The sequence below is a fragment of the Mustela erminea genome, chromosome 18 (genome assembly GCF_009829155.1).
Source record: "Mustela erminea isolate mMusErm1 chromosome 18, mMusErm1.Pri, whole genome shotgun sequence".
Classification (NCBI taxonomy): Eukaryota; Metazoa; Chordata; class Mammalia; order Carnivora; family Mustelidae; genus Mustela; species Mustela erminea.
This window is the reverse complement of record NC_045631.1, coordinates 20421673-20449336: the sequence shown is the minus strand read 5'-3', so window position 1 is coordinate 20449336 and position 27664 is coordinate 20421673. Positions and strand designations below refer to the sequence as shown.

At 53.1% G+C, this 27664-nt stretch overlaps 1 protein-coding gene across 10 annotated transcripts in view; it reads left to right on the top strand.

Moving 5' to 3' along the window:
• The window catches only part of KSR1 (kinase suppressor of ras 1), a 148301-nt gene extending 124736 nt beyond the window's left edge, over positions 1 to 23565 (top strand). For 4 of the 10 annotated variants that reach the window (XM_032322286.1, XM_032322282.1, XM_032322283.1 and 1 more), the window contains 10 exons: positions 1059 to 1113; positions 1939 to 1987; positions 2761 to 3140; positions 5104 to 5200; positions 8007 to 8140; positions 8772 to 8903; positions 9955 to 10090; positions 15834 to 15967; positions 18671 to 18751; positions 20592 to 23565. In XM_032322286.1, the coding sequence (XP_032178177.1) occupies positions 1059 to 1113; positions 1939 to 1987; positions 2761 to 3140; positions 5104 to 5200; positions 8007 to 8140; positions 8772 to 8903; positions 9955 to 10090; positions 15834 to 15967; positions 18671 to 18751; positions 20592 to 20670 (1277 nt within the window). In that variant the 3' untranslated portion in view covers positions 20671 to 23565. Of the gene's footprint in view, positions 1 to 1058; positions 1114 to 1938; positions 1988 to 2760; positions 3141 to 5103; positions 5201 to 8006; positions 8141 to 8771; positions 8904 to 9954; positions 10091 to 15833; positions 15972 to 18670; positions 18752 to 19370 lie in introns of those variants that run through there. The other 6 variants (XM_032322289.1, XM_032322284.1, XM_032322285.1 and 3 more) reach the window with 4 other exon arrangements.
• Positions 23566 to 27664: the final 4099 nt, after the last annotated feature.

The window sequence follows — 27664 nt, the reverse complement described above, 5'->3', positions numbered from 1 at the left end:
GCTTCTCTTCTGCAGAAATATTTGAGCTGTATTGGATAGGTAGAAAGGTCAGGATGCCCCCCAGGGTCTGTGGACACAATGAAGTGGTATCTGGGGATGGGGCCGGGGTCTTGGCAGAGGCTGCAGGGCCCAGGATCTCCACAGGAAAAGTGTGTGTGTACATTTCCTAGATAAAAAGCCCACAGCCTCTATCAGATTCTCCAAGTCTTGTGAGGTCCCAGGATGTTGAGATCCAATGATCTTCAGGGGTGCCCTTAGATAAAGCCTTAGAGCTTGAGGTGGGGGGTTGGTGGCTGAGTTAGGGGTGTCTTTGCCCTAGAAGGCAGGGAGAGGCCGCTGATAGCTTGAGCCCCTAGCACCTACAAAAGAGGAGGGAGGGAGGGGTTTGGTTCCCCTTCTGTTTGGTGTTCCCCGGATGTGGGCCTTTCAGTGCTAAAACTAGGAAAGCCTGCGGCTTGGGGTCAGACCCACCTGCCCAATTTTTAGGCCCCGGGAGGTGTGGACCGTGCATTTCTTCCTCTGCCCTGAGAGCTGCTCCACCAGCCACCCAAACCCAGAAGCCAAGGGGGCGTGGCTTCTGGCTCCCACCAGCAGTGCCAGTCTCTGAGCCAGGCACCAGGTGTCGCTACTGAGCTCCCCTGCGAGCCAGGCCCTGGGCTATGCTGCTCTCAAGGGCCCTTGCAACCAGCTGCCCCCTCTAAGCAGACCCCCCACGTCCGGTTTATAATACCGAGTTTGGTCTTACCACTGGCTCCTAGGGGTCAGTTTGGCCACAGGGGGATGGGGTTCACTGGAGAATCTCAGTCTCTTCACTTACTTGGAGTCCCTTCCCAGCACCGAGTTCTGTGGGCAAAACCAAGTGCTCTGAAGGTGGCCTCCGTGTCCCGTTTGAGGAGTGGCAATGGCCTGGAGAGCACGGATGTGGCCTCACGAGGGGCTGGCCACTCGGGGAGGAGCCATTCCTCTGGGTGGGCCAGCTTCGCCTGCACTGTGTCCTTCTGGGGAAGGGGCGGGGGAATGGGGTCTCAGGCCTTGCATTGGCTTTTTGTTTCCTCCAGACATTTCGGCGTTTCCACAGGCAGTGCCATCCCCTGATGCGGCGGACAGCACCCGGTAGGCCTTGCAATGTTGTGTCCTCTTTCTCTTCCGTGGGGATTTGTTAAAGCTAGACCCGCACCCCTGGCCGCCTCCCACCCTGCCTTTGCGTGTCTGACTGCCTGCTCTGGATGCTGAGCCGGCTGGCCGGGGTTCTCCGTGGGCTTATTCACTCCCTGGACCAGTGAACTCGGCCACAGGGTTTTATTAGCCTCCAGCGTATGCAGTCCGTGTGGGGAGGGCTATTTTCGAATCTGGGGCAGTCTCATAACCCAGGAGAGGTGGGCGAAGGCCACTCAGAGTTAAAGATGCCTACCACAAATAGCTCCTGTTTAGGGAGCCCCAATCCCAATGTCCTGCTCTGCTGAGCCCTTGACTCCCATCTCCTCACCGAGTCCTGTCTGGTGAAGGCAGGTATCGAAGTAGGTGGCGTCCCTAAAGGCGAAAGCCCCCACAGAGAAGTTAAGAAATTATATGAAGTCACACAGATAGGAGGTGACAGCCGGTTCTCAAGGTGAAGTTCAGATCCCGTGTGTGTGTATTTAGAACCCCGTGCACCAGGCATCAGATTTGAAAGGGCCTTGGTGATTCCTGCCCTCCCCTCAGTCCCCACCACCCTCAGGTTAGTCTGAAGAAGGCCGAGGCCAAAGAAGGGAAATGGGGTTTGGTCTTTGGCCTCCTGTTTCTGCGGCATCCAGACTGCCTTTCCCACAGGCAGGTGGGTCACAGTAAGGACGCGGGCCCAGGAGCCCTCTGTCAGACCTCCCACGGGAGTCCCCTGCCCGGCGGAGAGCAGAGTGGCCTGCCCTCAGGGTTCTCCCTGACGAACTGTTTGACTCTTAGGCTTGACAACCAGCCCAAAGCAGACGTGTTGGAGGATCACGAAGCGGAGGTGAGTGAGGGTGACATGCAGCCCGGAGACCCTGCCTTCTCTCCTCTCCGCCTTGTCTCAGCACTCCCAGGGGTGTAGGGAGTCCGTGGGTGCCACTACCTCAGGAACCCACTGAGGCATGTGCATAGTGGGAAGAATGATGAGGAACAACGAAACAGGCTTCTTCTTCTTCTTTTTTTTTTTTTTTTTTTAAATCTTTGAAGCTAAAGTAAGCTCTCAGGTCTCAGGGTTCCTAACCCTAGCCTGAGGCCCGGGGCCTAGCGTGGGAGGCTCTGGTTCCATCTGTCTGGGGTGCGGCCAGGCATCTGTATGATGTCAGAGCCCCCAAAGCTTAGCCGGGCCCAAGAACCGCTGTCTTAACCCAGCCACGCAGCGTGGCTTGTACTGACTGACTGACTCCTGCCTGGGGGACAGTCAGACACTCGGTTTAAACAAAGGAATGCCCAGAAAGGATAAATGGGTTAAATTCGTCTGTGCTGGAGGTTGTTAATGTTCCTTCCTAGCAATTAGATGGTGTCCTCCGTAGGCCTTGGAGCCCTCTCAGAAAGAAGGGCCTCAGGGCCCACCTGAGCCAGACACCATATTTTGTGAGTGACGACATCAACACCCTGTGGTGCCAAGTGACCGGGCCACTGTCCACAGCAGGCCAGTGCAGAACTGTGACGAGACCCCAGGCCTCCAGCCGCCATGAGTCTCTCCCGGGCCCCTGGGTAGGGTGGAGTCGTCCGAGCCCAGGTCCGCCACCCATCTCTAAGCCTTCCCCCTCCTTCTAGGCTGAGGAGCCAGAGGCCGGCAAGTCAGAGGCAGAGGATGACGAGGATGAGGTGGACGACTTGCCCAGCTCCCGCCGGCCCTGGCGGGGCCCGATCTCTCGCAAGGCCAGCCAGACCAGCGTGTACCTGCAGGAGTGGGACATCCCCTTTGAGCAGGTGGAGCTGGGCGAGCCCATCGGGCAGGGCCGCTGGGGCCGGGTACACCGCGGCCGCTGGCACGGCGAGGTGGCCATCCGCCTGCTGGAGATGGACGGCCACAACCAGGACCACCTGAAGCTGTTCAAGAAGGAGGTGATGAACTACCGGCAGACGCGGCACGAGAACGTCGTGCTCTTCATGGGAGCCTGCATGAACCCGCCCCACCTGGCCATCATCACCAGGTAACCGAGGCCCCCCCCCCGCCCCCCTCCCCGCACCAGAGGCATTGTCAGCCCCATTATCATGCCTGTTGTTAAACTAAAAGGGTTTGTGTATACTCCCATTTTTTAAACCATTCCTTTCTAAGAACGGCAGGGGTCTCCTGGGCTCGCAGCTGCTTTTCCCAGGCTGAGTGCGGGTCTGAGGCCAGTCTCGGTCTTTACCGCTCACCCAGCGTTCCTGGCACGTCGGCGACCCCAGCAGTGTTCTTGTAACTGTGGAACCAGCATGGTTTCAGCCCTAGTTTTGGTATCTCTCCATTCCTGTGGTGTAAATACCCTCCCTGTGGCTGATTTCAGGCTACTAGCACGAATCACTGAGAGTGGCCTGGGTCTGGGTTCTCTCTCTGGCTGATCCCTGGTCACCCCTAGTTTATTTAGCCCGTCTCCTTGGGCTGGGCGCTTTGCCGTAATGAATGTATTTGGTTCCCCGTGTCCGTGACCCTCCAGGAGGCACATGCTAGGCGAGAGTATACATATGTGATGTTCTGACCTAAGCTGTCTGTTTTACTGCAGAAAGTGCCCACCCGTCCTCCCTCCCCGACCCTGCAACTTGGGTGCGTGACTCTTCATCCCCCGCAGCACCCAGAGTGTGAGGCTGAAACATTTTGGCCTGTGGCCTTCAAAAATTGTTGCTGAGTGTTTACTTTTACAGTCAGGAACAGAAGTAAGAGGCTAGTGAAGGTATTTTGGAATATACATGGAGGTTTCAAGAAGACAGTAGAAATCACTTGAATCTATCTGCCAAGAGCCCCCTCATTAATATTCTGACGACATTTGCAGTGGCTGGACCCTATGGTTTGTAAGAACCTTTTTTCTTCTCTCAAACAGATTATATTTACTAAGTAAAAATTAATTTCCCATTTGCCTGTTTATCAGAGACATAAAGCAGACCCACTAGGATTCCTGAGCAGGGTGGTACCGCCCACGTAACCCAGGGGACAGAATGCCAGCCCAAAGCACATCAACGTGATGCTTTAGCTTACATCATCTCGGCAGCACCCAGGGTCCCAGCCCCCAGCTCTGTCCGTCCATGCATCCGTCTTTTCTCTCTTCACCCACCTGGGGCTGTGAGAACCTGAGTCTACTTAAAGGGAATAAATAGCAAAACGTTCATTGCCCCCAAAATTCACATTTTAGGATATGCTGAGGGGATTCGAGTGCAGACAAGGAGCCATCAGCCAATATCCCAGAACCCCTCAGCCGGTTCTCAAAGTTGCTGAGGCCCCAAGGATCCTGTCTCTTAGGAGAGGTTGCCTAAAACTAGCCCCTTCATGAGATGCCTTCATGAACTTCTTCTGGGAGCAGGGGAGTGAGCCATGCGTTCTCTGTGGGTCCTTGCCCACCCCGGGCTTTAGGAGTCCGTGCAAGGAGTGACCCGAAAACTTGAACCCATTGTCCAGGAATCACTCTGACCCCCGTGATGCCACCCAACCCCCTCCTACAAGGGCTTTACTGTAATGAAATCTCTGTGATCAGAGAACAGTAAAAATGATCATGAGAATCATTATGGAGAGCCCCCAATGTTGTCTGCTTATAGTCCTAAAAGACCAGGTTCTTCCCCGAGTTTGAGGGACATGTTTCTGCCTCAAATCCTCCAAGGCTGGGTTGCTCTAGGTTGCCAGGAGCCTTGCTGAGCTGGGTTTCCCGTTCTGGGGTGCACAGGCCCACAGCCACAGGGAACGGGGTACACGTGTGTGTGTGTGTGTGTGTGTGTGATTTTGCACACTCAGGCCACGCCCAAGAAGAATGGGTGTCAGGGGCTTGGTGGAGAACGAGGATTCCAGTGCCCACGGGCAAGGGGACAGAGAAAGCCCTCCGGTGGCTGGGGACACAGATCTCTCCACGGCTACTCTCAGGCTCCCTGAAGGCTGGGGTTCAGCTGCACTGGCCCCACCCCTCAGCCTGACCCCACCACTCTTGACAGCTTCTGCAAAGGGCGGACGTTGCACTCATTTGTGAGGGACCCCAAGACGTCTCTGGACATCAACAAGACCAGACAGATTGCTCAGGAGATCATCAAGGTAAAGGACTATCCAGCTGGCTCCAGGGTTCCTGGCCACCCCCTGCTCTGTCTCTATTCTGAGCTGGGCTGCCTCAAGGGTGGGACCCCAGCGCCTTCCCTCGGTCCATGTCTCACCCACTTAAAGCCAGGAGCTGGACGCCCAGTCTGTGATGATGGGTGGATTGGTCAGGGAGGAACACAGTAGGGTTTAAAGACACGTGGCCTAAGTTCAAATCCTGGTCCCTCCAGTTATGTGACTTTGGTCAGGTCATTTAGCCTCCCTGAGCCTTGGCTTCCGACCCCCCGTAAGATGGGAATTCCAGTGTAACCTCCCCCATTGGACTGGCACAAGAGGAGAATAGGGTCATCTGCTGAGAGCACATTGGGCCCAGGCCCTGGCACACAGGGAGAATCTGCCAGAACTGGATTAAGGGTGGGCCCCGGCTTTCTGCCTTCAAGTGTCCAGATCCAAGCTGCGTGAGGACTGGCCCTCAGGCAGCCTTTTTTCTTTCTTTGATCGTTTTTTAAAAGTAATAAAACACAAATGAAAGAAAAGCTTCTGTAAGTTGCTGGCTTTAGCACCAAGCCGGCCTAGATAAAAGCCAGACTACTGCTGGGTCAGAGTTCCTCCTTGCTTGCTTTCTGTTGAAAAGCTTGCTCTGACCAGCTCCCCCCAACTCCCTGTCCCCTGCCTCCACCCCTGCCTTGCCTTTTTCTCCCTCTCTCTTCCTGGCGTGTGTGTGTGTGTGTGTGTGTGTGTGTGTGTGTGTCCTTTCCTTTTTCTCCCTCCCTCTTCCTGGTGCACGCATGCGCTTGTGTGTGTCTTTACCAAAGAAATCCCAAAGTCATAGTGACCTTCATGAGCAAACCAAGATTTCCACATGACACGTAACCATGTGGCTGAATTAAAAAATTAAACTTTTAAAGCCTCAAAATTAAAATAGCACATTTACGCCTTCATGTGCAGTAAGTCACATTTCAGAGGAGTTGGAGGGAACTGCTGGGTGTCACACTTGTTCCCTCAAACTTGCTAGGCCCTGCTCCCCTCCGTCTCCCCTGCTCTGTCCTCCTCCCCTAAACTGTCTTCTATCTTTATGGTCAGAACACTGGGGAGTCTGTATCTTTTGCTGAGGTCAGATGGATGAGCTCTGGAAGATTCTAGGGGCAGATAAGAAAAGCTGCTCAGAGACTTTAGAGATGCAGAGCCTGAAGCTGGCTGGTTGGCTTGTTTGGTTTTCCTCTTGCTGAAAAGTGGTTGCCTGTCCCCTTCCGCTGGAACCTTCTAAGCCACTTCCTTTTGTACTCATCTGTGGTTTTGAGGTTCAAAATACAATAGCAGGGTCCTGAACTTGAGCTGGGCCTGTGATTTGGGGGCCACTCTGGGAACACTGGGAAATTGTGGGAAGGGCAGGGAGTCCATGCTCCACACTTGGGCATTTGACGTCTTGTCTGTTGAAGCTGGCTTTTTGAGGCAGCTCCCTTCCAAGGCAGCTCAGAGGGGGACAGCAACTTGTCCTCCATCATACAGCTGGTTCCTGTTCAGCCCATGTTTGGGGGGCGAGGCTGGTCTTAGGCCACTGAGGAAGGCTTGTGCCTTGGTTTGGTTTGGGAAATGGTAGATATTCTAGGAACGACCTTCTTACGTTCAGGATGGAATATTGGCAAGGAGTAAGTCACTCTCTCCTAGAACTCTCGGCTTCCACTGCATGGGGACAGCGGACCCCACTCCATCACCATCGTGTGCCTTGTGTTAATTTATCTCCAACACTCTTCAGACTCCCTCGAACCGAGCTCTGGCCTCAGCTGATTTCTGTCTGATTCTGCCTCACGGTTCATTCTTTCTATTTCTTAAATGTGGTTTCTTGTTTACTGTTTTACTTCTCACCCCGAGAGAGTTTGAAAGCCACCAAAGGACTCTTCGTAATGTGGGAAGTAACCTCAGTGTGGGAGGTCAGGAGGCTGGGAGGTGGCCTTAAATGGGCCTCTTCCTGAGCGGGTGGGGATGGCCGTTCCCGCAGTAGCCTCTCACCCCCAATCCCAAGGGCATCAAGGTACATGAGAGTCTTGGGTTTCATGTCAGACGACAGCTGGACTTTGGGTGAGATGGTGCCTGTGTTAGGTCACCTGTATCCCATACACCTGGCTGGTGTTCACCTCCAGATCGAGCGGTGGTTACAAGTCCCCCAGCCCTGTCCTTTCCCTAGGTAGATGAGGAAACAGGTTCAGAAGTGCAGCGTCCAAGTCTACATGGTGACCTAGAACCTGAGCCGAGACGGAACATGGGGACACGGGTGGTAGTCAAGGTCTCCCTCTACCCCAGCACAGTTACTGGGACCACCTGTATTCAGGGGCTCCCTTTGTGGGAGTTCCTCTCTGCTCCCCACCCTGAGCCCTTGCCTAGTCTGAGGGGAGGCATGTTGTACAAAGCCTGATAAGAGACTCTGTAGATCACTCGATTCCCATATGACCTAACACGGGGTGAGGGGGGCGGTTATCATCACTCTTTATACACTTCCTGGCCATCCCCCCAGCTCCCCACCCATCACCCTCTCTACACTTCACACCTGAGCCAAGTATACAGTATCTGTTTGACACCATGGTGACGTGGGCCGGCCTGGGTCCAAACCTCATCCATGCTCCTTAACTGCTGTGTGGCCTGGGGCCAGTGACTTCCCCTCTCTGAGACTTGGTTTCCTCATCGGTACCATGGAGACCATTCTGCCGTGTAGGGTTCTGAAGATGGCTTGAGCTGACTTGGGAAGGGCCTCCAGCTGCCGGCCCAGCCTGGGTCCTGCCCCGCTGACCTGAAGCTCTCTGTCTCCCAGGGTATGGGCTATCTCCACGCCAAGGGCATCGTGCACAAAGATCTCAAATCCAAGAACGTCTTCTATGACAACGGCAAAGTGGTCATCACAGACTTTGGGCTGTTTGGGATCTCGGGCGTGGTCCGAGAGGGCCGGTGAGTTGACTTCGGGTGTCTGTACAGGACAGGGAGGACCTGGGCTGTACCAGCCAGGCCTCGACATGCAGTTTTTGCTGTCTGTTGGTGAGAGGGGCAGCCCTCCCTGCAGGAAAGGCTAACTTCTACTGCGGTCCTGTTCTGTAGTTCTGGTCCAGAATCAGGCTTGGGTGACGTTTGGGTCCCTTGTACTTAGTACTTCATTCTCAGGCTGACGCCCATAGGAGGCTGTGTCCCCAGGGTTCACAACCCCGGGGAGGGAGACACCATGAGGAAGAGCATCAGGTTTTATGTCCCCCAAATCTTGAAGGGTGGTGTTTGGGGAGAAAGGCTCTCTCCAAGAATCTGGGGGACCTCCGGGAAGGAGGGTGGCAGTCTGGCTGGAGACTGAGCCCTGGGCCAGGTTGTAAGATACACAGGCAGACTGATTGTCTCCTGGACGGAGAATCTGCTCCCTGCTGATACTGGTTACTGGCCGGCTTTCCTGGAAGAAGCTGGTTATCACCCTTCTCTAGGTGCCTCTGCAGATGCAGATCAGTGAACTGTTTTCTGGGATGTGCATTGGGTGGTGCAGCCTCTTCGCTGCTGGCTGAAAGGCCCCATGCCCTTGCCCTGGCTTCTTGGCCTCCAGGCGTGAGAACCAGCTGAAGCTGTCCCATGACTGGCTATGCTACCTGGCCCCGGAGATTGTGCGCGAGATGACCCCCGGGAAGGATGAGGACCAACTGCCGTTCTCCAAAGCTGCTGACGTCTATGCCTTTGGGTGAGGAGGCCCCTGATTTCCCCATCCTGGGGCTCTGAGGCCAAGTGTGGCCAAAAGAAGGGGCCCTGCTGGCTTGCAAGGGAGCGGTAAGGAGGCAGGGGCGGTGATGTGCTGAGTCCTGGTTCTGCCGCTTGTTGGCTAAGGGACCACATCCTTGACCTCTTCCTCTGCTGTAAAATGCAGAGAATTACGGTGCCTCCTATGAGGTTGCTTCGGGAAGACTAAGGTGATTTCTGGGCGTCAGTCTCACCCAGTGCCCTGTGAGGATGCTGACCAGAGCTCAACACTGTCCCTCTGGGAGAACCAGGGGGTCCTGCCAGCCCATCTCTAGTGCCCCACAAAGGTGACCAAAAGAAAAACAGAATAGGTATACAATGTGAGCCAGATACAGAATTTAAAGTTGCTCCCAGCTACTCTAAAAAAAGAAAAACGGATGAAAACCGTTGTAATCATGCATCTAACTCTAGATCCAAAATGTCATTGCAACATGTCATCAAAACAAAAGATTAAGCAGTTATTTTACTCCCACACAGTTTTCTAGGAATTTAATGAGTATGTTACCCCTGAAGCACCCCTCAGGTTCACTCTCCACGTGTCCGTTGCTCAGTAGTCCCACGTGGCTAGTGGCCCCTGCCTTGGATCGTGGGTGGTTGAGGGAGAAGGCCAAGATGAGTCAAGAAAGGCAAGGCAGCTCGGAGAGGCTGGGTGAGAGCCTCACTCTGGAATTTCAGGGTACCTTCCCGTGGGAGGTAGTCTCTTCCTGTCCTGACCTGGGATGTAGGCATGAGCCTGCTGAAGATCTCTGTATCAGGAACTCTGTTCCAAGCCTATCCAGCCTCACACTTCCCACCGCAAGGCCTTTGGGCCACGGGAAGGCCACCAGGCTGCCGTCGCAGTATTTCTGGAAGCGTGGTGGGTGGGGAAAGCGGGAGGAGGATCCTGGGTGCGCTGGCTGGGTTCCTGGCACTGTGGCAGCAGGAGGTCCTGGGCACGGGCGCGGGAGCTGGGCTGGGCGGTTCAGCCGCTCACGCTGCCCGGGTGGTCCCCGCAGGACTGTTTGGTATGAACTGCAAGCAAGAGACTGGCCCTTTAAGAACCAAGCGGCAGAGGCCTTGATCTGGCAGATTGGAAGTGGAGAGGGTATGAAGCGTGTCCTGGCCTCCGTCAGCCTGGGGAAGGAAGTCACTGTGAGTAGCCACCTGTTCTCAGAAAGGGAGGAAGGGCTGGGGCTGGGGGGGGGGGGGCACACGACAGGTGCACCCTTCTGCATTCACTCACCTGAGAAATGGGGCATGGAGGCAGAAGTGTCCTAAGCGGGCCTCTTTGCTTGCCCGCCAAAACACCTGTGCCCTTTATTACCCAACTATGTTTCTTTAGAAAAACCATTGTCTTAAAAAAAGGAAAAAAGACTGGTCCTGGTTTTTTTTTTTTTTTTTAAAGATTTTATTTATTTATTTGTCATAGAGAGAGAAGTGAGAGCGAGCACAGGCAGACAGAGGCAGAGGGAGAAGCAGGCTCCCTGCCAAGCAAGGAGCCCGATGTGGGACTCGATCCCAGGATGCTGGGATCATGACCTGAGCCGAAGGCAGCCGCTTAACCAACTGAGCCACCCAGGCGTCCCACGGGTCCTGGTTTTAATTGACTCTTGAGTTGGAAAAGATAGTAGAGCCCTGTATGTTCCTTATATGGAGGAAGATGATCAAATCTCCCTGCACGGAACACAGACAGGGGTTTCCTGTGGCATCACATGAATCTCGCCCCGAATGTTCTTCTCAAACACCCAAGAACCAGTCGAAGTTTCCGCAGCGTATTTGTCAAAAAGCCAGATCATAACACAGGTGCGGACCTCCTGCTTCTGGACACGGCCGGTGGTTTCTCTGCATGGCGGTTTTTAAGTGTCCCGCCCCGGCACAGTGGTGTAAGGAAGCCAGGGCTGGATGTTTCCGGTACGGGCAGCATCCCCATGGTAATCAGGCGGAAGTGGGTGCTAGCCCGGATGTGAACACGCTCCAAGAGGTATCTGGGGGGCCTAGCACTGGGGGTTCCTGCCTGGAGGGATCCCCAGTGCGGGTCCAATTGAGCTCTAACTGGGCTGACGCCAGGGACGGTGCTGGCAGAGTCACCGTCTGCAAGTGGAGACAGGCCCAGGGAGAAAGCCTCCTGATTTTCCTTCAGGACCTGACCAGATCTTCATATTTTCCTCCTTTGACTGGTGGCTAGCTGTTAGGGCATCTTTGGAACGCTCGTTTAGGACATGGTGCCCAGGGTGCTTTATTCCAAGGGGGGACCTGCCGTCTGGTTGAAGAGCAGACTCTCTGTACATGTGTGCTCCTCCAAGAGGGACACCAAAAGGCTAATCTGTAGCACCAACACCAGGCTCTTTGGCCACTTGATAGCACCTCTTCTGGGCTGTTGAGCAGGGCAGGTGCATCACGAGAGCGTCCCCGACGCTCTTGGACTCCTTCCCGGGCAGACCCGCCTTTCCCTGGCATAGCCCCGGACCCCTGGGGACTAGAGGTAGGAGAGGTTCAGGCTCCTGGCTACTGAGTCATTCAGACTGCAACTTAAGCAGCTGGTACCTTCTAATCTTCTTCTTTTTCTTTTTTTCAAAGAATTTTGTTTATGTATTTGACAAAGAGAGAGAGATTACAAGTAGGCAGAGAGGGGGGGAAGCAGGTTCCCTGCTGAGCAGAGAGCCCAATGCGGGGCTTAATCCCCGAAGGCAGAGGCTTGACTCACTGAGCCACCTGGGTGTACCCCGTCCTTTTTTTTTTTTTTTTTTTTTTAAGATTTTTATTTGAGAGAAGAGACTGTGAATGGGGCAAGGGGTTGGAGGTGGGGGGTGGGGATTCAGAGGGAGAGAGAATCCCAAACAGATTCCCCACTCAGTGCAGAGACCAACACGGGGCTCAATCCCAGGACCCCTAGATCACAACCAGAGCCGAAATCAAGAGCCAGATGCTTAACTGGCTGAGCCGCCCAGGAGCGCCTTAATTTTTTTAATTAAGTATCTGACAAAATCAGGATCATAACATGTAGCTCAGTTTTTAAAATCATGACCTTTTTTCCTCGTGGTGTTTTGATGTGCTTATTAACTCAAATCACAAACAGAGTCTTGTTTTTACACCTGTCTGCCCTGGCGTACACCCTAATATGGCTACTTCTCTGTTGTTGGACATTTAGGTTATTTCCAGTTTTTACCTGTTAAAATAAAGTCATGAAGGACACCTTTGTATAAACCAGAATGTGCCTATATGTTTGTTTTATGTGAAAGAAAAAAATAGCGAGTTGCTTTCCTGGTAGCAATCTCCGTTCTCTCTCTGCGCACTTGCAGTCTCGGCGCACAGAGTGGTGGGTGCGGTCTTCAGAATGGGGAAGGCGTAGAGCCCATCAGAGGCAAGTGAGTCAGAGTGCAACACTGACCACAAGTCAGCATCACCTGGGAGCTTTTGAAAATATCAGGACCCCAGGGCCTCGACCAGAGAGAAGGATTTAATTGGCCTGGGTTGGGGCTAAGATCATAATTAATTTTATCTTTCATATTCCGTTCTGGAAGGATTTCTTATAGTGTGGGGTTGCGGGTCTTTTGAAGCCCCTTAAGAATAGATTAGGGAGCAGGAGAGTGGGGAAAAGAGAAAATGGTCCAGCAGTCAGCTCCTGGTTCATGAAAGTTGACTTTCCTGTTTGGTTTTTTGGGTTTTTTTGTTTGTTTGTTTGTTTGTTTTCTGGGTTTTTTTGTTCTTTGTTTTTTTAAACACATTACCATTGGTGGGTAGAGGGGGGCATAAGTCAGGGGCAATAAAAAGTGATTTTTGAATCATAATCAGAAGCAGGGAGTGCCCTCTGCGGAGCACCTTTCTCTGCCCCTCCAGCCAGTGCTGTAAGTTCACCACTAAGTTTCTGGCCATGGCAGCCACAGTGAGTAGTGCACCTAGGCTGACGTCAAAAGGCCAGAACACTTCTTTTTTTTTTTTTTAAGATTTTATTTATTCATTTGACAGAGATCACAAGTAGGCAGAGAGGCAGGCAGAGAGAGAGAGGAGGAAGCAGACCCTCCGCAGAGCAGAGAGCCCGATGCGGGGCTCGATCCCAGGACCCTGGGATCATGACCCGAGCTAAAGGCAGAGGCTCAACCCACTGAGCCACCCAGGTGCCCAGAACGCTTCTTAATGAAAACCGGCAGTCCCCCACCTCAGGTCAAGCTCCAAAAGACCAATGCTTGTTCTAGCAGCTTTCCATTCCCTGTTCCTCTGCCCCTTCTCTGCTCAGCCTCCCGTCAGCTTTCCCTCTATCCTTTTATTAAGACTGATTCTGTGTCAGTATCATTGAATCGTCTATGCTATGTCTGCAGATGGAGGCCAAAAGTAAAAAGAAAAGAAATACGGGTGCACCATTGTAATAGATTCTAGTTGCCATGAGCTGCCGATTAAGCAGCTCACGACATTTTCCTCTTTGGGCGTCTCTCTCTCTCTTTTTCTCTCTCTCTCTCTCTCTCAGTTACTCAAAGGCTCACCACAATTTTGTTAGCTTCACACGTGGACCATGGTTTTCTTGTGCAGTTTTAGGTTTTTCCTGTAGTTTCTGATTGTCTTCTTTTTTTCTTGCTGAGAATGGTCACAAGCACCACCTTTGCCGTATTCCTGAGGTTTTGCGGCTCCTACGTACTGCTTATGGAATGGAATTTGTTCCATTCTTCTTAGGGCCCATTGGTTTCTCATGATCTGGATAATGGAATTTTAGGCCTGCTGTAGTGCTGTCATACTCCATTTCTCTTTGTTCATCCTTGGCTCAGTACTAGAACTTCATGTATCGCAGGTCTCCCCATATCGTTATTTGCTTTCCAGTAAAATGCAAGAGAACCCTAAAAGAACTTCCTCCCAGTGGTTGCATAGGAGATAATCTTGGAATCCTTATATGCGCCTGAGCAAGTCTTGATTTTGTTCTCACACCAAGAGGTTCACAATAATCTTCCCTAAGAACATGAAATTTTAGCTGTGCTGTCAGTAGACAGCACATGTCCAGGGCATTGCTGAAAAGTCAGATATTAATCTTAAAAGTCTCAATCTTTTGTAGATGCCCTATTTTATTCTCTCTGGGAACATCTTCTCTTTATTCTTGTTGCATTGAAATGTCATTAAAATATGCCTTAGAATAAGTTTATTTTTCTTGGTTTGGTACTCTTTTTTTCAGTGAAGTCTCTTCACTGGGCCTTTTCAGGTCAAGATTTCAGCTTCCCTTAAAAGTTCCTGGGATATTTTCTTTCATTATGTCTGTATTACATAGTTTCCTGCCCTATAGTTCCTTTGTTTTCTCTTGTGGAAACTCCCATTGGATAGAATTTGGTCCTTAGTGAGCTTCTGTGTCTTTTACCTTCTTTGATGTTTTTTCTTCCTACCTAAAATCGGGGGCACAATCTGGGGAGCTTCCTGGATTTTATCTGCCAGTATTCCTACCTAATGTTTTGTTTCAGAGGCTCTGTGATTAGGGGGTGTAGTTCAGGGGTAGAGCATTGGATTGCAGAAGTTCCGTAATTAATCTCAAGCTCTTCCTTGTTTGTTGGTATGTTTTTATTGATCTTGTTTTATGCTTCTGCACACACACACACACACACACACACACACACACACTTACTTTACTCCAGAGTTGGTGTTTTGGTCAGTGTATCTTTGGTCTTTCTTGTTTTCCTAACCTGGTGGGCAACCCCACGAGGTGTAGTTGCCCTCAAGAACAAAAACCTGAGCATATGTGGGTGAGCACTTTCTGCCTGGCTGTGTAGGCAGGCCTGTCTTCTTGCCGGGGCTCTCCTGAACCGAAAGGCTGAAAAGTGTGCAGTAAACACTCAGATCCGGAAAGCAGGCAGCAGACTGCCCAAGTGAGAGGAGCTTTACTCTCTCTCTTTTTTCCCCAAGTGGGCTCCACACCAAGCATAGAGCTTGAACTCATGACCCTGAGATCAAGACCTGAGCTGAGATCAAGAATTGGACCTGAGCTGAGATCAAGAATTGGACACTTAACCACCTGAGCCACCCTGGTGCCCCTTGAGGGGCAGTCAGGACAGGTGTTCTGCGGGCTCTCAAGCGCTCCCCTCCGTTTCATCCTTCTGGCCACTCCCAGCCTCCATTGCTGTATCGCTGAGGCTCCCACCCCTGTCGCAGCTCTACCCCACATATATTCTGAGCATCTTGCATTTCTTCTGCCCTTTTTTTTTTCTTTTAAGATTTTATTTGTTTATTTGACAGACAGAGATCACAAGTAGGCAGAGAGGCAGGCAGAGAGAGAGAGAGGGACGAAGGCTCCCCGCTGAGCAGAGAGCCCGATGCAGGACTCGATCCCAGGACCCTGAGATCATGACCTGAGCTGAAGGCAGGGGCTTAACTCACTGAGCCACCCAGGCGCCCTCTTCTGCTTTCTGTTTGAAAATTCTACAACCCCATTTCTTTCTTTTCTTTCTTTTTTTTTTTTTTTTAAGATTTTATTTATTTGAGAGAGAGAGAGGGAGAGAGGCAGAGGGAGAAGGAGAAACAGGCTCCTCCTGAGCAGGGAGCCCAATGCAGGGCTCGATCCCAGGATCATGACCTAAGCTGAAGTCAGACGCTTGACCAACTGAGCCACCTAGGCGCCCCATAACCCCATTTCTGATCTCTTTTCCTATTAGCTGTTTGTTCAGCTTTGCTCCTGTTATTCCAGGGCGGTGTAAGAAGGAAAGAGGGGAGACAAGCTCGTGCACTTTGTTTTCCACTGGAAAGCTTGAGAGCTCTTCTGAGATTCATGGCCAATCTTCTTAACATGGGCAGGATGTTGGGGGACCACCAGATGGAGGCAGGGGGCTTAAGAGCATCGAAGGGACCCTGTGCAGAGTACCCGAGTTGCGCCCTCCTCCCTCCCTCCCCGCCAGCTCTCACCCCCCACCCCTGCCGGCTGTGTTCACAGGAGATCCTGTCTGCCTGCTGGGCTTTCGACCTACAGGAGAGGCCCAGCTTCCCCCTGCTCATGGACATGCTGGAGAAGCTGCCCAAGTTGAACCGGCGGCTCTCCCACCCCGGCCACTTCTGGAAGTCTGCTGAGTAAGTAGCCCCTCGGTGGGCCTTCGCAGCCTCTCCTGGTATCTTAAAGGGCACTGTCCACTCTGTCTAAGACTTAGATCTGGGGAATACACAAACCAGATTGCCCCCTTACCCAAGTGATACTAGGATCTTGTTTATTTCAGAGACTCCTTTTGAGACACGAGCATCTCTAGTCCTTTTCTGTGAAAACCTGCATATCCCTGTTACCAGAGCAGTGCTGATGCTGGGCCCAGACAGGCCTGGACGAGAGGAATCTGCCTCAGAAGGGGCCAGACACGGCCCCTGTTGGAGGCCAGAGCAGTGTGGGTATTAGAGCAACACCAACATCAGCAGTGCTGCTCTTACTTAAAAGGGTATAGACTCGAGAGGGCTTTGGAACCCCCCAGACCAGCCACCTGGGTTGAGGACCACGTGGTCCACGTTTCTGTGCCGCTTTGAGGAGGGAAGGCCACCCCCCTTCTGTTTAATCACACAGTCCTTGGTACCCCTTGGTACCAGGTGGCCTGTGCTCCTCCTGACCATTCTGCCTCATTCCCCTTTCTCTCTGTCCCTCTGGCTCTGGCTCTGCCTGACCCTCAGAAGTGGGCCTCTGCCCTGCCGCAAACCCTTTGTGGGAATCCGAGGAAGTCCGTCGTTCTAGGCCTCAGTTTTCACAGCTTTAAAAAGTAGTCTGGGGCCAGATCGGGGGGTGGCCTCATAGCGTGGGGAGTGTAAACTTTGCAGGCATGAAGGGAAATTGGAGCCACAGCTCCCATCCCTAGGATTTGTAGTGTGCCCAGCAGCACCGCCACAGTCCTGAGCACGGTCTCTATGGTAAGGACTCAGCTCTGCCATTTAATGCAGGAGTAACCAGGGACCGTGCTTAAACCAGGGGGCTGGCTGGGTGCTAAGAAAGCTTTATTTATGGATGCGGCAACTGGAATTTCATGCAACTTTCTTTTTTTAAGATTTTTATTTCATTTGCATGAGAGAGGGCGCACACAAGCAGGAGGAGCAGCAGAGGGAGCAGGAGACGCAGATACCCCACTGAGCAGACTCCCCACTGGCACTCAATTCCGGAACCCTGTGGTCATGACCTGAGCTGAAGGCAGGCGCTTAACCAACTGAGCCACCCAGGGGTCTCTCATGCAACTTACACATATTATGAAATCTTCTTTTGATCCCCCCAACCCATTTAGAAAGGCAAAAACCATTCTTAGTTTATGTATTGTGCAGAAAAGTGTTGAGCAGTCCATATGTGAAAAGACCCCTGAACGATAGGAATGGTTTTAAGCTTTTTTAAGACAAAGGGCACTTTATAAAAGTGCGATCTACCCCAGACTCCCAGTATATAAACCAGAAAAAGTGGAGCTGCTCTTGCTAGTTGCAGGGGCAGGAGCCTGTCCACACCCCCAAGATGGCTGCTGGAGCATCTGCCATCCCATCACTTACCCCTGGAGAAGCTGCTCCTGGATTTCCTACCTGCTGCCCAGGTGTGTGGTGGCAACAGCATCCATCCTAGTCTAGAAAGGGCCAGTTAGTAAATATTTTAGGCTTGTGGCTCATATGATCTCTATCATATGTTCTTGTTTTTTTCTGTTTTGTTTTGTTTTTAATCTTTAAAACGATCCATCTTTTTGTGGCTGGATTTGGCTTAGGTATGGTTGGCTGGCCCATCTTGAAAACAAACCAAACTGGGTTTGAAGCTATAGGCAAGGGGGGTAGCCCAGCATGAGTCATCCGACCAGGGGATGCCGGTAAGAGAACTCACTGAGGAAATGTGGTAAACCGCTGATTTAGGCCATGTGCAGGGACGGCCTAGAGGAATGACAGTTTGAGGTTGGGAACGCTTTCTCTTAGAATGCCACGTTAGTGTCCATATTTTGCTCTGAAGATGGGTCAGAGTCTAGTGCAAATGGGGGCAACAAAATGTTGCCACTGGAGGTGTGGGTACTACCCAGCCATTGCTGAGTACCTGCCACACCCCTGGGGAGACAGAAGGCCCAGGCCAGGCCTCGGCCATCCGGGAGCTTGCAGTATAATCAGTGAATGGATGAGGGAATGATGCCAACATGCTAAGTGTTGTGCCAAAGAACAGCCTTGGTGGGATGCTCAGCCACACTCAGTGCCCTCTCTGCCCACCTAGGGAGCTTGAGGAAGGGTTCTCCAGAAGGAGGGGCATTGGAACTGGCTTTCCAGCAGGAGCTATCCTGGTAGAAACGAGGAGAGTGGGGTTCCCCTGGACTCTGGGCAGCTTGTTAAACATCCTGGGCCCGAGTCTGGTCATCCACAGAAGAGAAGGCTGCACTGGGCGGGTCTAGCATTCAGGAGATGATTCCAGATTCCCTAAAGACTGTAGAGCCCCAGCTTCTCATTTCACAGGTGGGAGACAAAGCCACAGCTGGGTGGTGTCCCCTGCCCAAAGCCATCTGTGTTAGCTGCTAAAGGGGAAAATGCCAGCCTTCCTGAATGAGCCTCTCACCGCTTCCTTCCTGTTCATGATTTCTATTTCAACACGTCCCGCCTCTAATTCTCATTTTCTCTTTTCTTTCCCATCTGTCTTGTTGCTTTTTTATTTTGGGGGGGTGGTGGACATGCTGGCCTGTGCTGTCCTCTCCCCACTCCATCGTCTCCCTCCACCTGTCTGCTCCCGGCGCCCGACTCCGTCACCCGCGGGACGGCGCTCTTCCCGCACTTGGCCACACGGTCGCCGGGCACCCCCAGTCGCTGGCGGAGCCGCTACTACGGGAAAGGGCGTGACGGTCGGCTGGACTTTCAGAACTCCTGTCCTGCTCTGGAGGAATAGTGTGTCTTCCGTTATTCCGCTCATTCTCTGCCTGTTTGCACCCCGCTTCCTGTTCTCTGTCTGCATCCGGCTTCCCCAGTTTCCTCTGTTCTGTTCCCCTAAGCCAAAGTGATGTTCCTGTAGGCAAAATGGCCCCCCATAAGGGTCCTACAGGTTTGTGTGTGTCTCGCAGGGCTGAGAGGAGGCCCACAGCACGTGGCAGGACCTCTGTCCACCCACTGTGGCGGATGTCGGCTTATCCCAGGGTGGAAGAGAACTCGGGAGACTTGGTCCAAGGCCAGGGCACCCTTCAGCCAGAGCTTAAAGAAGGGAACACAGTAAGCAGAAGGAGTGAACTTTCAGGAAGTCTGGTTTGATAGTCAAAGGCTGAGGGGCCGTGGGTCCATTGGCCAACCTCTGTCTAAACATCCTCTGACTGTCCTGGGGAGCATGGGACAGGCACTCTGCGCCGGGTCCCTTCCGAGCCCTCTGCGCTGCCAAGCCTGGGATGGAGTGGGGACGCCTTTCTCCCTCTCTGCAGGGAAAGTGGGCTCCCTCCCCTCTGCCCTGGCCAGGCCTCTGCCGCTCCGTGGGCTCGGGTTCTGACTCTGTTCTCCTCTCTTCTCTCTCTCCCCGTAGGTTGTAGGCCTGGCTGCCTTGCATGCACCTGGGGCTTTCCTTCTCCTAATCGACACTCGGCACCGTGACTTCCGCTCAAGCGCCAACTGACGTGCGCGCACTAACCCAGGGGATGCGATCTCTGCCGCTCCAGGCCTCTCTCCCGAGACTTCTTCTTTTGCTTTGTTTGTTTTTTAAAACCAGCCTCCTCCCCCTCTCCATGGCCCGTGTGTCCCAGAATAACTGCCATCCACGAAGACCCCCTAACAGCCCCCGCACCCCGCCCAGCAGAGCTGCCTCCCCTGTCTGGGACTTCATCCTCTAACTCTGCCTCTGTGGGGTGGCGCCGGTGTGTTTGGGCGGTCCTGTCTCCCCACTAACACCTCCGTGAGGTTGACTGCCCCTGACCGCTGCCCCCGACCCTGGGGCCTGACTGGGTCCACAATGCAGGGGAGGCCTTTTGCTTGGCTGTTAACCTGCAAGGTCTTGTCCAGCAAGGAGTGGGATGATTTCAGAGCTGCCCAAGGCCAGTCCCATCTGGCGGCATTGGGTCCCATTGCTGTGAAAGTCACTGGCTGGGAAGGGCTTTGTCCCCGGCAGTGCCCTCCGGAAAGTGGTCCTAAAAACAAAGGGGGCCTGTCGCCAAACAGTTGCACTGATGAGAGCAAAGTTTCTGCTGCCAATCCCCACAGACAGAAAGTACCAGACCCCAAGTGAGCGTTCATCCAGAGGGTGGCTAAGAGTCTACACGCAGCACTGGGCTGCTTCCCAGATGCAGGTTCCTGGGGTTCGCCCAAACTGAGTCCAGGTCCCTGGAGGCAGGCTCTAGGAGTCTGCATTTCTGCATTGCCCCCCAATGTTTGGGGACCATTTCTGAAAAGATGGTGTGAGGCCGCTCTCTTGGTACTTGGGGTCCGGTTTCTTTTTTCCCCTAGTTGCTCTTGGAGCAGAGCTCTCCTGGGCCGCATGTGAGACAGTAGCTCAGTCGAGGCCATGGCAGTGACAGCAGGCGAGGTGCCAGGCACTCCGAGACTGAGAAGCTCCTGCCCCGCCGGAGGGTATGTGACCAAGTCTTAGCCCCGAGACCGCGCCTGACCAGGAGCAGCTCTGCTAAGCCTTGCTTCTCGCTGGGGGCAGTTCCTCTGTGGAGCTTGTGAAACAGGCCCGCTCCTTGGCTAACATTATCCTACTTCGGATCAAGGCCAGTGGGGCCGTAACCCATGTTTTTGTTCCTCTTTGCAGCATTAACAGCAGCAAAGTTGTACCCCGGTTTGAAAGGTTTGGCTTGGGTGTCCTGGAGTCCAGTAATCCAAAGATGTAGCCAGCCGTGCGGTTTTTCTGCCGATTTCTTTTCTTCTTAAATGTGTTTCTAAAGCGTCCAAACAACCACCATGCCACAAATGAAAACACTCTTCGAAACATCAGTCTACCCTCCTGAGTGGTGCAGACCAGGAGTGTGAGTCCTTGACTCTGACCTGTCCATCCAGGGAAACATCTGGCCAGCGTTAGAGCCACACCTGCTGTTTCTTCTTCAAGTGATATATCACCGCCAACCAGACTTGCCCCGACAGGCAGCGAAAGTTTACATGGATGTTTCTGGGGTGTGAACTCGATGCTTCACAATAGGTAATAATAAACGGTGGCCGCAGAGGCACACTGGCACCACTGGCCGGGATGGTGGAAGTGGCCTTCCCCTCTGGAGGACCATGGCGGCGGTGAGGAAAAGGAAGAAAAGCACCATCCTTGCGGCTGTTCTTGGGGTCGGATGGGGACCGCAAGGTTTGACCTGGACTCTGCTTTGGCCCCAAACCCCAGAATGCCCCTCTGTAGGGTTCTCCCCCTATCCTAACAAAGGGACACTGTCCCTTTTTCTTCTGGCAGAGGAAACTCTGGCTAGGAGCCAAGTGGGATTTTGAGGGTCAGGAGTTCCCAGAGGGCTTGGGTTCCCTTTTGACCCCAATTATCCAGCCTGTCCCTGCTGGAAAAGTCAAGACAGATTAAACCCAAATAATGTCTGGATTGATCCAGGGGTTGCTGGCCAGGATTTCTAGCACCTGTAGACAACTTTATCTCACACAGCTTCTAGGAAGCCCAAGGAGATGGTACTCAGGGCTTCAGATTTTTAGACACATCCCAGTCCTGGCTGAGATTTGACCCCAGAGCTAAGGCCCAGCCCCACAGCTGCGTGTACCATGAGGGCTTGCACCCAGGAGAACAAAAAGGGGAGCAGGTGGGAGAAGTGGCAGGCAGCGGGTTCCTGAGCTCACCCTCCCAGCCACAGGGGGACCTGGCTCTTCAGAAGCCCCATTAGTCATGCCAAGGTTCTAGAATTGCCCACCCCTCCTCCAGTCCTGTTGAAGGCCCGGAGCCACTCTTGACTCTTCCACTGTCCTTATTCTGAGCCCTTAGCTAAGACGGAGGCCTGTGCCCCTCCACACTGTTCATGCAGACCCACCCAGTCCACCAGTCCTCAGGGCCTCCCCTGAACTGAGTCAGGACATCTGCCTGTGTATTTTGCACCAGAAGGAGGGGCTTGACTGGGGAAATCCGTGAAATGAACATACTCTGCCTATCTTCATTAGAAGCTGTCACCTAAAGAGAACAGTTCCAGATGACAAAGAAGCCTTCAGTGGGTGTTACGCCATGGTAGGCCTCAAACCAGAACTGACCAAGGGTGATGAGGGTGGCGATGTAGTTGGATTCAGACCCAGACCCTGTGTCCATGCTCTGAGCCAAGATGGGGGTGGGGGGCATGTGGCCCTCCCATCCCTTTCATTTAGACCCACCTAGCAGAGCTCCCAATCTTCAAAGCCTTCCCTGGAGTCTGGCCAGAAGGTCATACGAAGCAGGCCTCTGACAAGAAGTGGTGGGGCTGCCTTCCTGACTCCAGGTCCGACGCCCCTCGGCTGACCCACGCCTGGAGAGCACAGCTGTGCAGCAGGGTGAGGTATCCAGGATCCCACTGCCCATCAGCACCCCAGACCTGAGCTCCTTAACTCTTCCCAGTTGCGGGTATGGGCAAGACGAGAGCTGTAAGCCAAGTGGATTCAGCTCCTGGTGGGTCTTCCGTCCTCTTTGGGGCTTATCCCTTGGCCTCCACGATGAGTGTCACATCTGCAGGTCAGTTAAAGAAGCTTTCATCGAACACCGACGGTGTCTTGCCCAAGTGCAGGGGATGCTGTGATGGGAGTAGTGACAGTCCCTGCCCTTAAGGAACTAACACTGCCAAGAACCCTGAAGGGGAGCTGAAGGTGTGGAGGACAGCCCCTTCATCTTCAGGACCCTGGACAGCTGGCCAGCTCTTGGCTTAGCCTCTGCTGCCTGCCATTTAAGAGAAACTTGGTCCCCTACTCCCTCTCAAAGTGACTGTGAATTGAGGTTGGGAAGACATGCTTGCCCTTCTGTGTGCTCTCCCGTCTGCCATGGAAACACATGAAGGACGGCCAGATACTGTGAATTCAGTGCTCACAGCCGACTGTGAAGGGGATGGCAGAAGCTGGGACAGCCTCCCCAGCGAGAGCTCTGGGGGCTGTAGAGGTCCCCACTGGGGTCTGAGAATGGGGCCCAAGCTTTGGTCCTTTGCAGCACACCTCCAGTCCCAGGCACGCCCTCCAAAACCCTCCTAGGTTTTGGTGTCCCTGCAGCCTTTAACCCCCAGAGCCACAGCCGCTGGCTCTCCATCCAACTCGAGGTCTTCAATCCTAGCAAGTTCCCCGTTGGTTGTGGGCAGTGTAGCAACGTTGACCTCTCTGTGTCACCAGATCAGTGCAGAGCGCTGGAATCCTGTCCTCTCGTGGCATTTTCCTTGTCATCCATCACAGGGAGCAGCCATGTGCCCTGTAAGCCTGCATTGCTATTGTTCCGTGTTGATGAGGGGGCCGGGTGGAGACATAAATGTGAAGCTGTTTCGGGAGCTTGTGTGATGCTACAGTGTTAGCCCGGATTTCATTCGTGTGTGTGTGTGTGTAAAACCAGCGTCTTCCGTGGCCACAGGCACACACTTGCTTTTTTGAATGTGATGTAAAATTTGTACAGTAAAAGTTTTTATATTTTCTATCAACTGCATTTGTCTTCCAGAAATGCTATTAATTTAAATTAAAATGGTTAGTATTAATGAACGCGCTGTATCCGTTTTTTTGCCACTGGCAAGAACACATCCTTTGTGCCAGGCCTAGCCTGGGTGTCTGGAGTTGGTGAATAAAATTGTACCAAGGTGTCTGGGGCTTGTGTCTCCTTGGGTCAGTTCCAGATGTGCCTGGGGAGCTGCTCGGATGGATGGCCTGAGGGAACAGGAATGGGGCTGGAGAATCGGACCCCCTCTAGGAGCTCCTTCCAGAGAAGGCGTCCGTGGACCTGAAAGTCAGATGGAGGAGTGGAGACAGAATGGCATCAGCTGGACAAGAGAACGGTCATCCAGCTCCAGCACCAACAGCTCATGAGCAGACCCAGACCTGGGCTAGGGTGGTCTTCGCCTCGTGGAAGCTGTCGGGGTGGGGAGTGGAGTGCTCATTTATCTGATTCTTACTTCTCGGAGTTTCTCCTTGCCAGTCCTGTAGAGAGGCTTTGAAGGTTGAAGTAGGCGGTACAGATGGAGGAGAAGGGGGGCTGACACTCGCAAGGCCCTCCTCAGCCAGGGAGGGCTTTCTATCCACCATCCCCCACCTCAGTGTATCCGTCACAAGCACACCATGAGGCAGGAATTGTGGTGTTTCCACCAAGGAAACTGGGGCATGCGAGGTTAAAATACCCAAGAAGGTGTTTAGTCCAGGACGCAGCCCAAGGCTTTGACTCCAGAACTTCCTCAGCAAAAGTCGAGGAACTGACCAGTTGGACATTTACTGAGCATCTGTGCTCTGAAGGTGGCACTAAGCACTGGAACATGTAAAAAGGTGGTGGTGCCCTTGCCTTCAGCTATGAGCCCCTGAGTGGCCCAACAAAGGGGTCCCGCCGTCTGCCTGGCAGGCTTCGTGGAGGAGGTGGCCTTGGAGCTGACTTGGACAGTGAGTAATACGCCTGGTGCAAAGAAACAAGAGCAAGGCATTGTCCCCTGGAGGAACAGCTTATGCAAAGGCTCAGAGGTCTGGGAACACATGGTGTGCTTGGGGAAATCATGAGTATTCAAGCTGTTGTACAATGGAACTGGTGGGGGAGGGGGTGGTTAGGTTGGGGCCGGAGAGGATCCTGTAGGTGCTAAGCCAAGGAGTTAAGGCTTAAACACAACAGCCCTGGGGAGCCATGGAAGATTCTTGAGCAGGAGAGGGTCCTAATTACATTTATGTCTTAGATACCTAGGAGGGACTGGAGCGGGGCTGAACTAGAAGCAAAGGGTTGGTGACCTGAGCTTTGATTGGATGTGGGGGAGAGGTGAGCGTCTCGCTTAACTCCCCAAATGTCTGCTTTCCTGCTGGTAGAGTCAGTCACCAAAAAGGTGAGTCTGTGGCTGAAGATCAGGGGAGGGTCAAGCTCAGGAGCGTCCGGAGTGAGCTTCGCATAGGCAGAGGGACGTTGCCCAGCAACACACCTTGCTGAGGAAATGAATGTAAGGGTGCAGACTAGGAACATTAAAAACGTGACCTCATTCTTGAGGACTTAGTGGTAAAACTGAGGGAGGGTCCCCAGTTACGGAGACTTGGGGAGGGTGCTTTTTTATAACTGCCATACCCAGCATGCTTTCCCTAGTGATTTTTGAGAAGACATCCAGCTGCTAGGTTTCTTTTTCTTTCTTGATAGGCTGTTTTTATTTTTTGAGGAAGTGCAAAATAAAAGCAATGGAAATCTGTTTCCCCAGGGCCTCGGAGGGGTGAGGGTAGAGGTTAGCCAGGGCAGTGAGGCTCTGGTGGGAGTCCCTTTAAGAGCCCTGGTTGACTGAGAAAGGGGGAGGGAGCATTTGCACACAATGGCTCTTTGGCACATCATTCAGTATTTAACATTATTTACCTTTGTACCCTGAAAGTGGATTTTTGGATGCTATTCCAGTCAAGCAGGCCTCGAAGGGTTCTGGGTTTGGGCACAGGAGAGCGAGGACTTCCCTGGGACATAGTGAGGGTTAGGGGCAGCACTGGCTGGCGCTAGAGGCTCGTGTATGGAGGAGGGCAGAAGGGTACCGCCAGCTGCCAGAATGACAGAAGGTGGCAGTGCCTCCGGGTCCTTGGGAATTGAGTTTTAAGTTGTATCCTTGGAGGAGACTTTGTAATTGGAAGAATGAGCTCTCTTTCCCACTCCCTACTGCCACCCGGAAAAGAATGCAAGTATAATCCAGTCTTTCCGAGTGCCTATCTCAAAATTTGGACAGGAGCTTTGTGTCTTCAGCGAGACCCTCAGAAAGCGTGTGTGACCCCAAAAGGGAATCCTGTCCTGTGCCAGAAGCCCCACGGGGCCAGTTGAAAGCAGTGGTTGAGGAGAGTAGCTAAAATGTGCTCTAAGGGCCAAGTACCAAGGGGTTTACAGGAGAAAAGCGGGCACGGCAGGCAGCCTATGACAGAGGAGAGCAGCTTGCCTGAGGAGGAGAATGTGGCCTGGGGCTGAGGCTCACCTGGAATTCATGCTTGTTCATGCTTGCTCTCGGGAGGGTGGTGAGGGCTGTGGGGAACCAGAGAGTGTGCCTTCTGCGACGGTGGCTTCCCAGCTCTGCAGACTTGTTGCCTCCTGGGAACGAGAGAGCCCGGTGTTGCCAGACCTTCCTTTGTGCTTGTCATTTTTCTCATGTGTTTATCTTTAAGAGGAGCTAGAAGTCAGGCTTTTTATGTGAACTTGCCCAATTTCCAAAAGTTGGCTCGCTTTTTTTTTTTTTTTTTTTTTTTTTTTTTTTTAAATTCTGTGTGTAGGGCAGATGAGACCAGTTTGCAGACACACATTTGCACGTTCTGGCCCAGCTCGGGCTGCTGGCAGGAGGCAGGTGGAGCAGAGGACCGGGAACGCCACAATGCCCAGCGGGGGGAAATGCCACACGCTCAGCCTTTTCCCTGCTGCTACACACAGTGGGCTCTGGGGACGTGCTCTGACTCACCGTAAACCACAGCCCCCCTCCCCAAGACCCCAGGGTTGTTGGTGGGAGTCTGACATTATCATTTTAGCTATTTAACTGTATGGTACCTTAAGGCCCAACCCTAAAAATTGCCCAATGTCATTTCTTCCTTCTTCTAGCTACAGCAAGGAGCAGGAAGGGAGACTCCATCGCCTTTTTTTTTTTTTTTTTAAGATTTTACTTACTTATTTTGAGAGAGAGAGTGAGAGCACAGCAAGGGGTAGGGGCAGAGGGAGAAGCAGACTCCCCACTGAGCAGGGTGCCCGATGCGGGACTCGATCCCAGGACTCTGGGACCATGACCTGGGTTGAAGGCAGACGCCCCACTGACGGAGCCATCCAGGCGCCCCGTGACTCCCATCTCTTGATGGAAGGAAGAGCAGAGTCACATTGGGAGCCACATGGACACCAGGAAGCGTGAGTTTTGGGGGGCCATTATCACAGGCCATCAGAAGAGGAGTAATCCTGCAAGATCCTTTGTGCTCCGGCCCTTAGAATGGAAGCTTTTAGTGGGAACAAGGTCTCCTGTGTGGATTAATTCTGGGAAGGAAAAGCCAGGCCCTCTCTGTTTCTCCCCAGAGCTGCCTGGAATGGGAGGGGATTGGTGAGGGTAGTCCCGTGACCACACACAAAGCCTCTATTGTCCCTCTGGTCCAAAAGTCCATGGTGCCTGTCCACAGCTGTCCCTCAGCAGGTGTTAGGCACCAGGCCCTGTTCTGACCACCGCGCACATGACTAACTCCTTTAATCTTCCTCCTGCTCTACCTGGAAGGTAACTAGTAGCATCGCAGGCTTACAGATGAGGCCAGAGACAGATACGGAAGGGTAATTTGTGGGGCAAAGGGCATTTAGGTGGCAGGTGCAGTCTTGCATTGGGGCCCCATGCCCAGCTAGAACTCGGGCTTCTAGCGCTCTGGGAAAGGGAGACTGGACATCTGGGGACGCTGCGCAGGACTCCACTCCCCCCACCCCACTGTTGGCTGTGGGACCCAGCACGAGTATCCGCACCTCCTGAAACATCGGTACCCTTGAGGGTAGAGAACATAGGATCTTGCCACCTGTCGTACTTACTGGGAAGACCCAGTAAATGAAGCCCTTGAGGTTCTTGGCTCCCAGTGAATGCTCAGTGCAGTGGCTGCCCCTCATCTGTTGGTTCTGCACCCCTACTTCCCAGAACACCAGGCCTGTCCCTCGGCAGGGGAGCCTCCCACATCCACCCCAGCCAGGACTCCTCTCCAGTCCAAGTGGACACCAGCAGCAGGTCAGATGGCTTCGATGTTTGTGTATGGGGC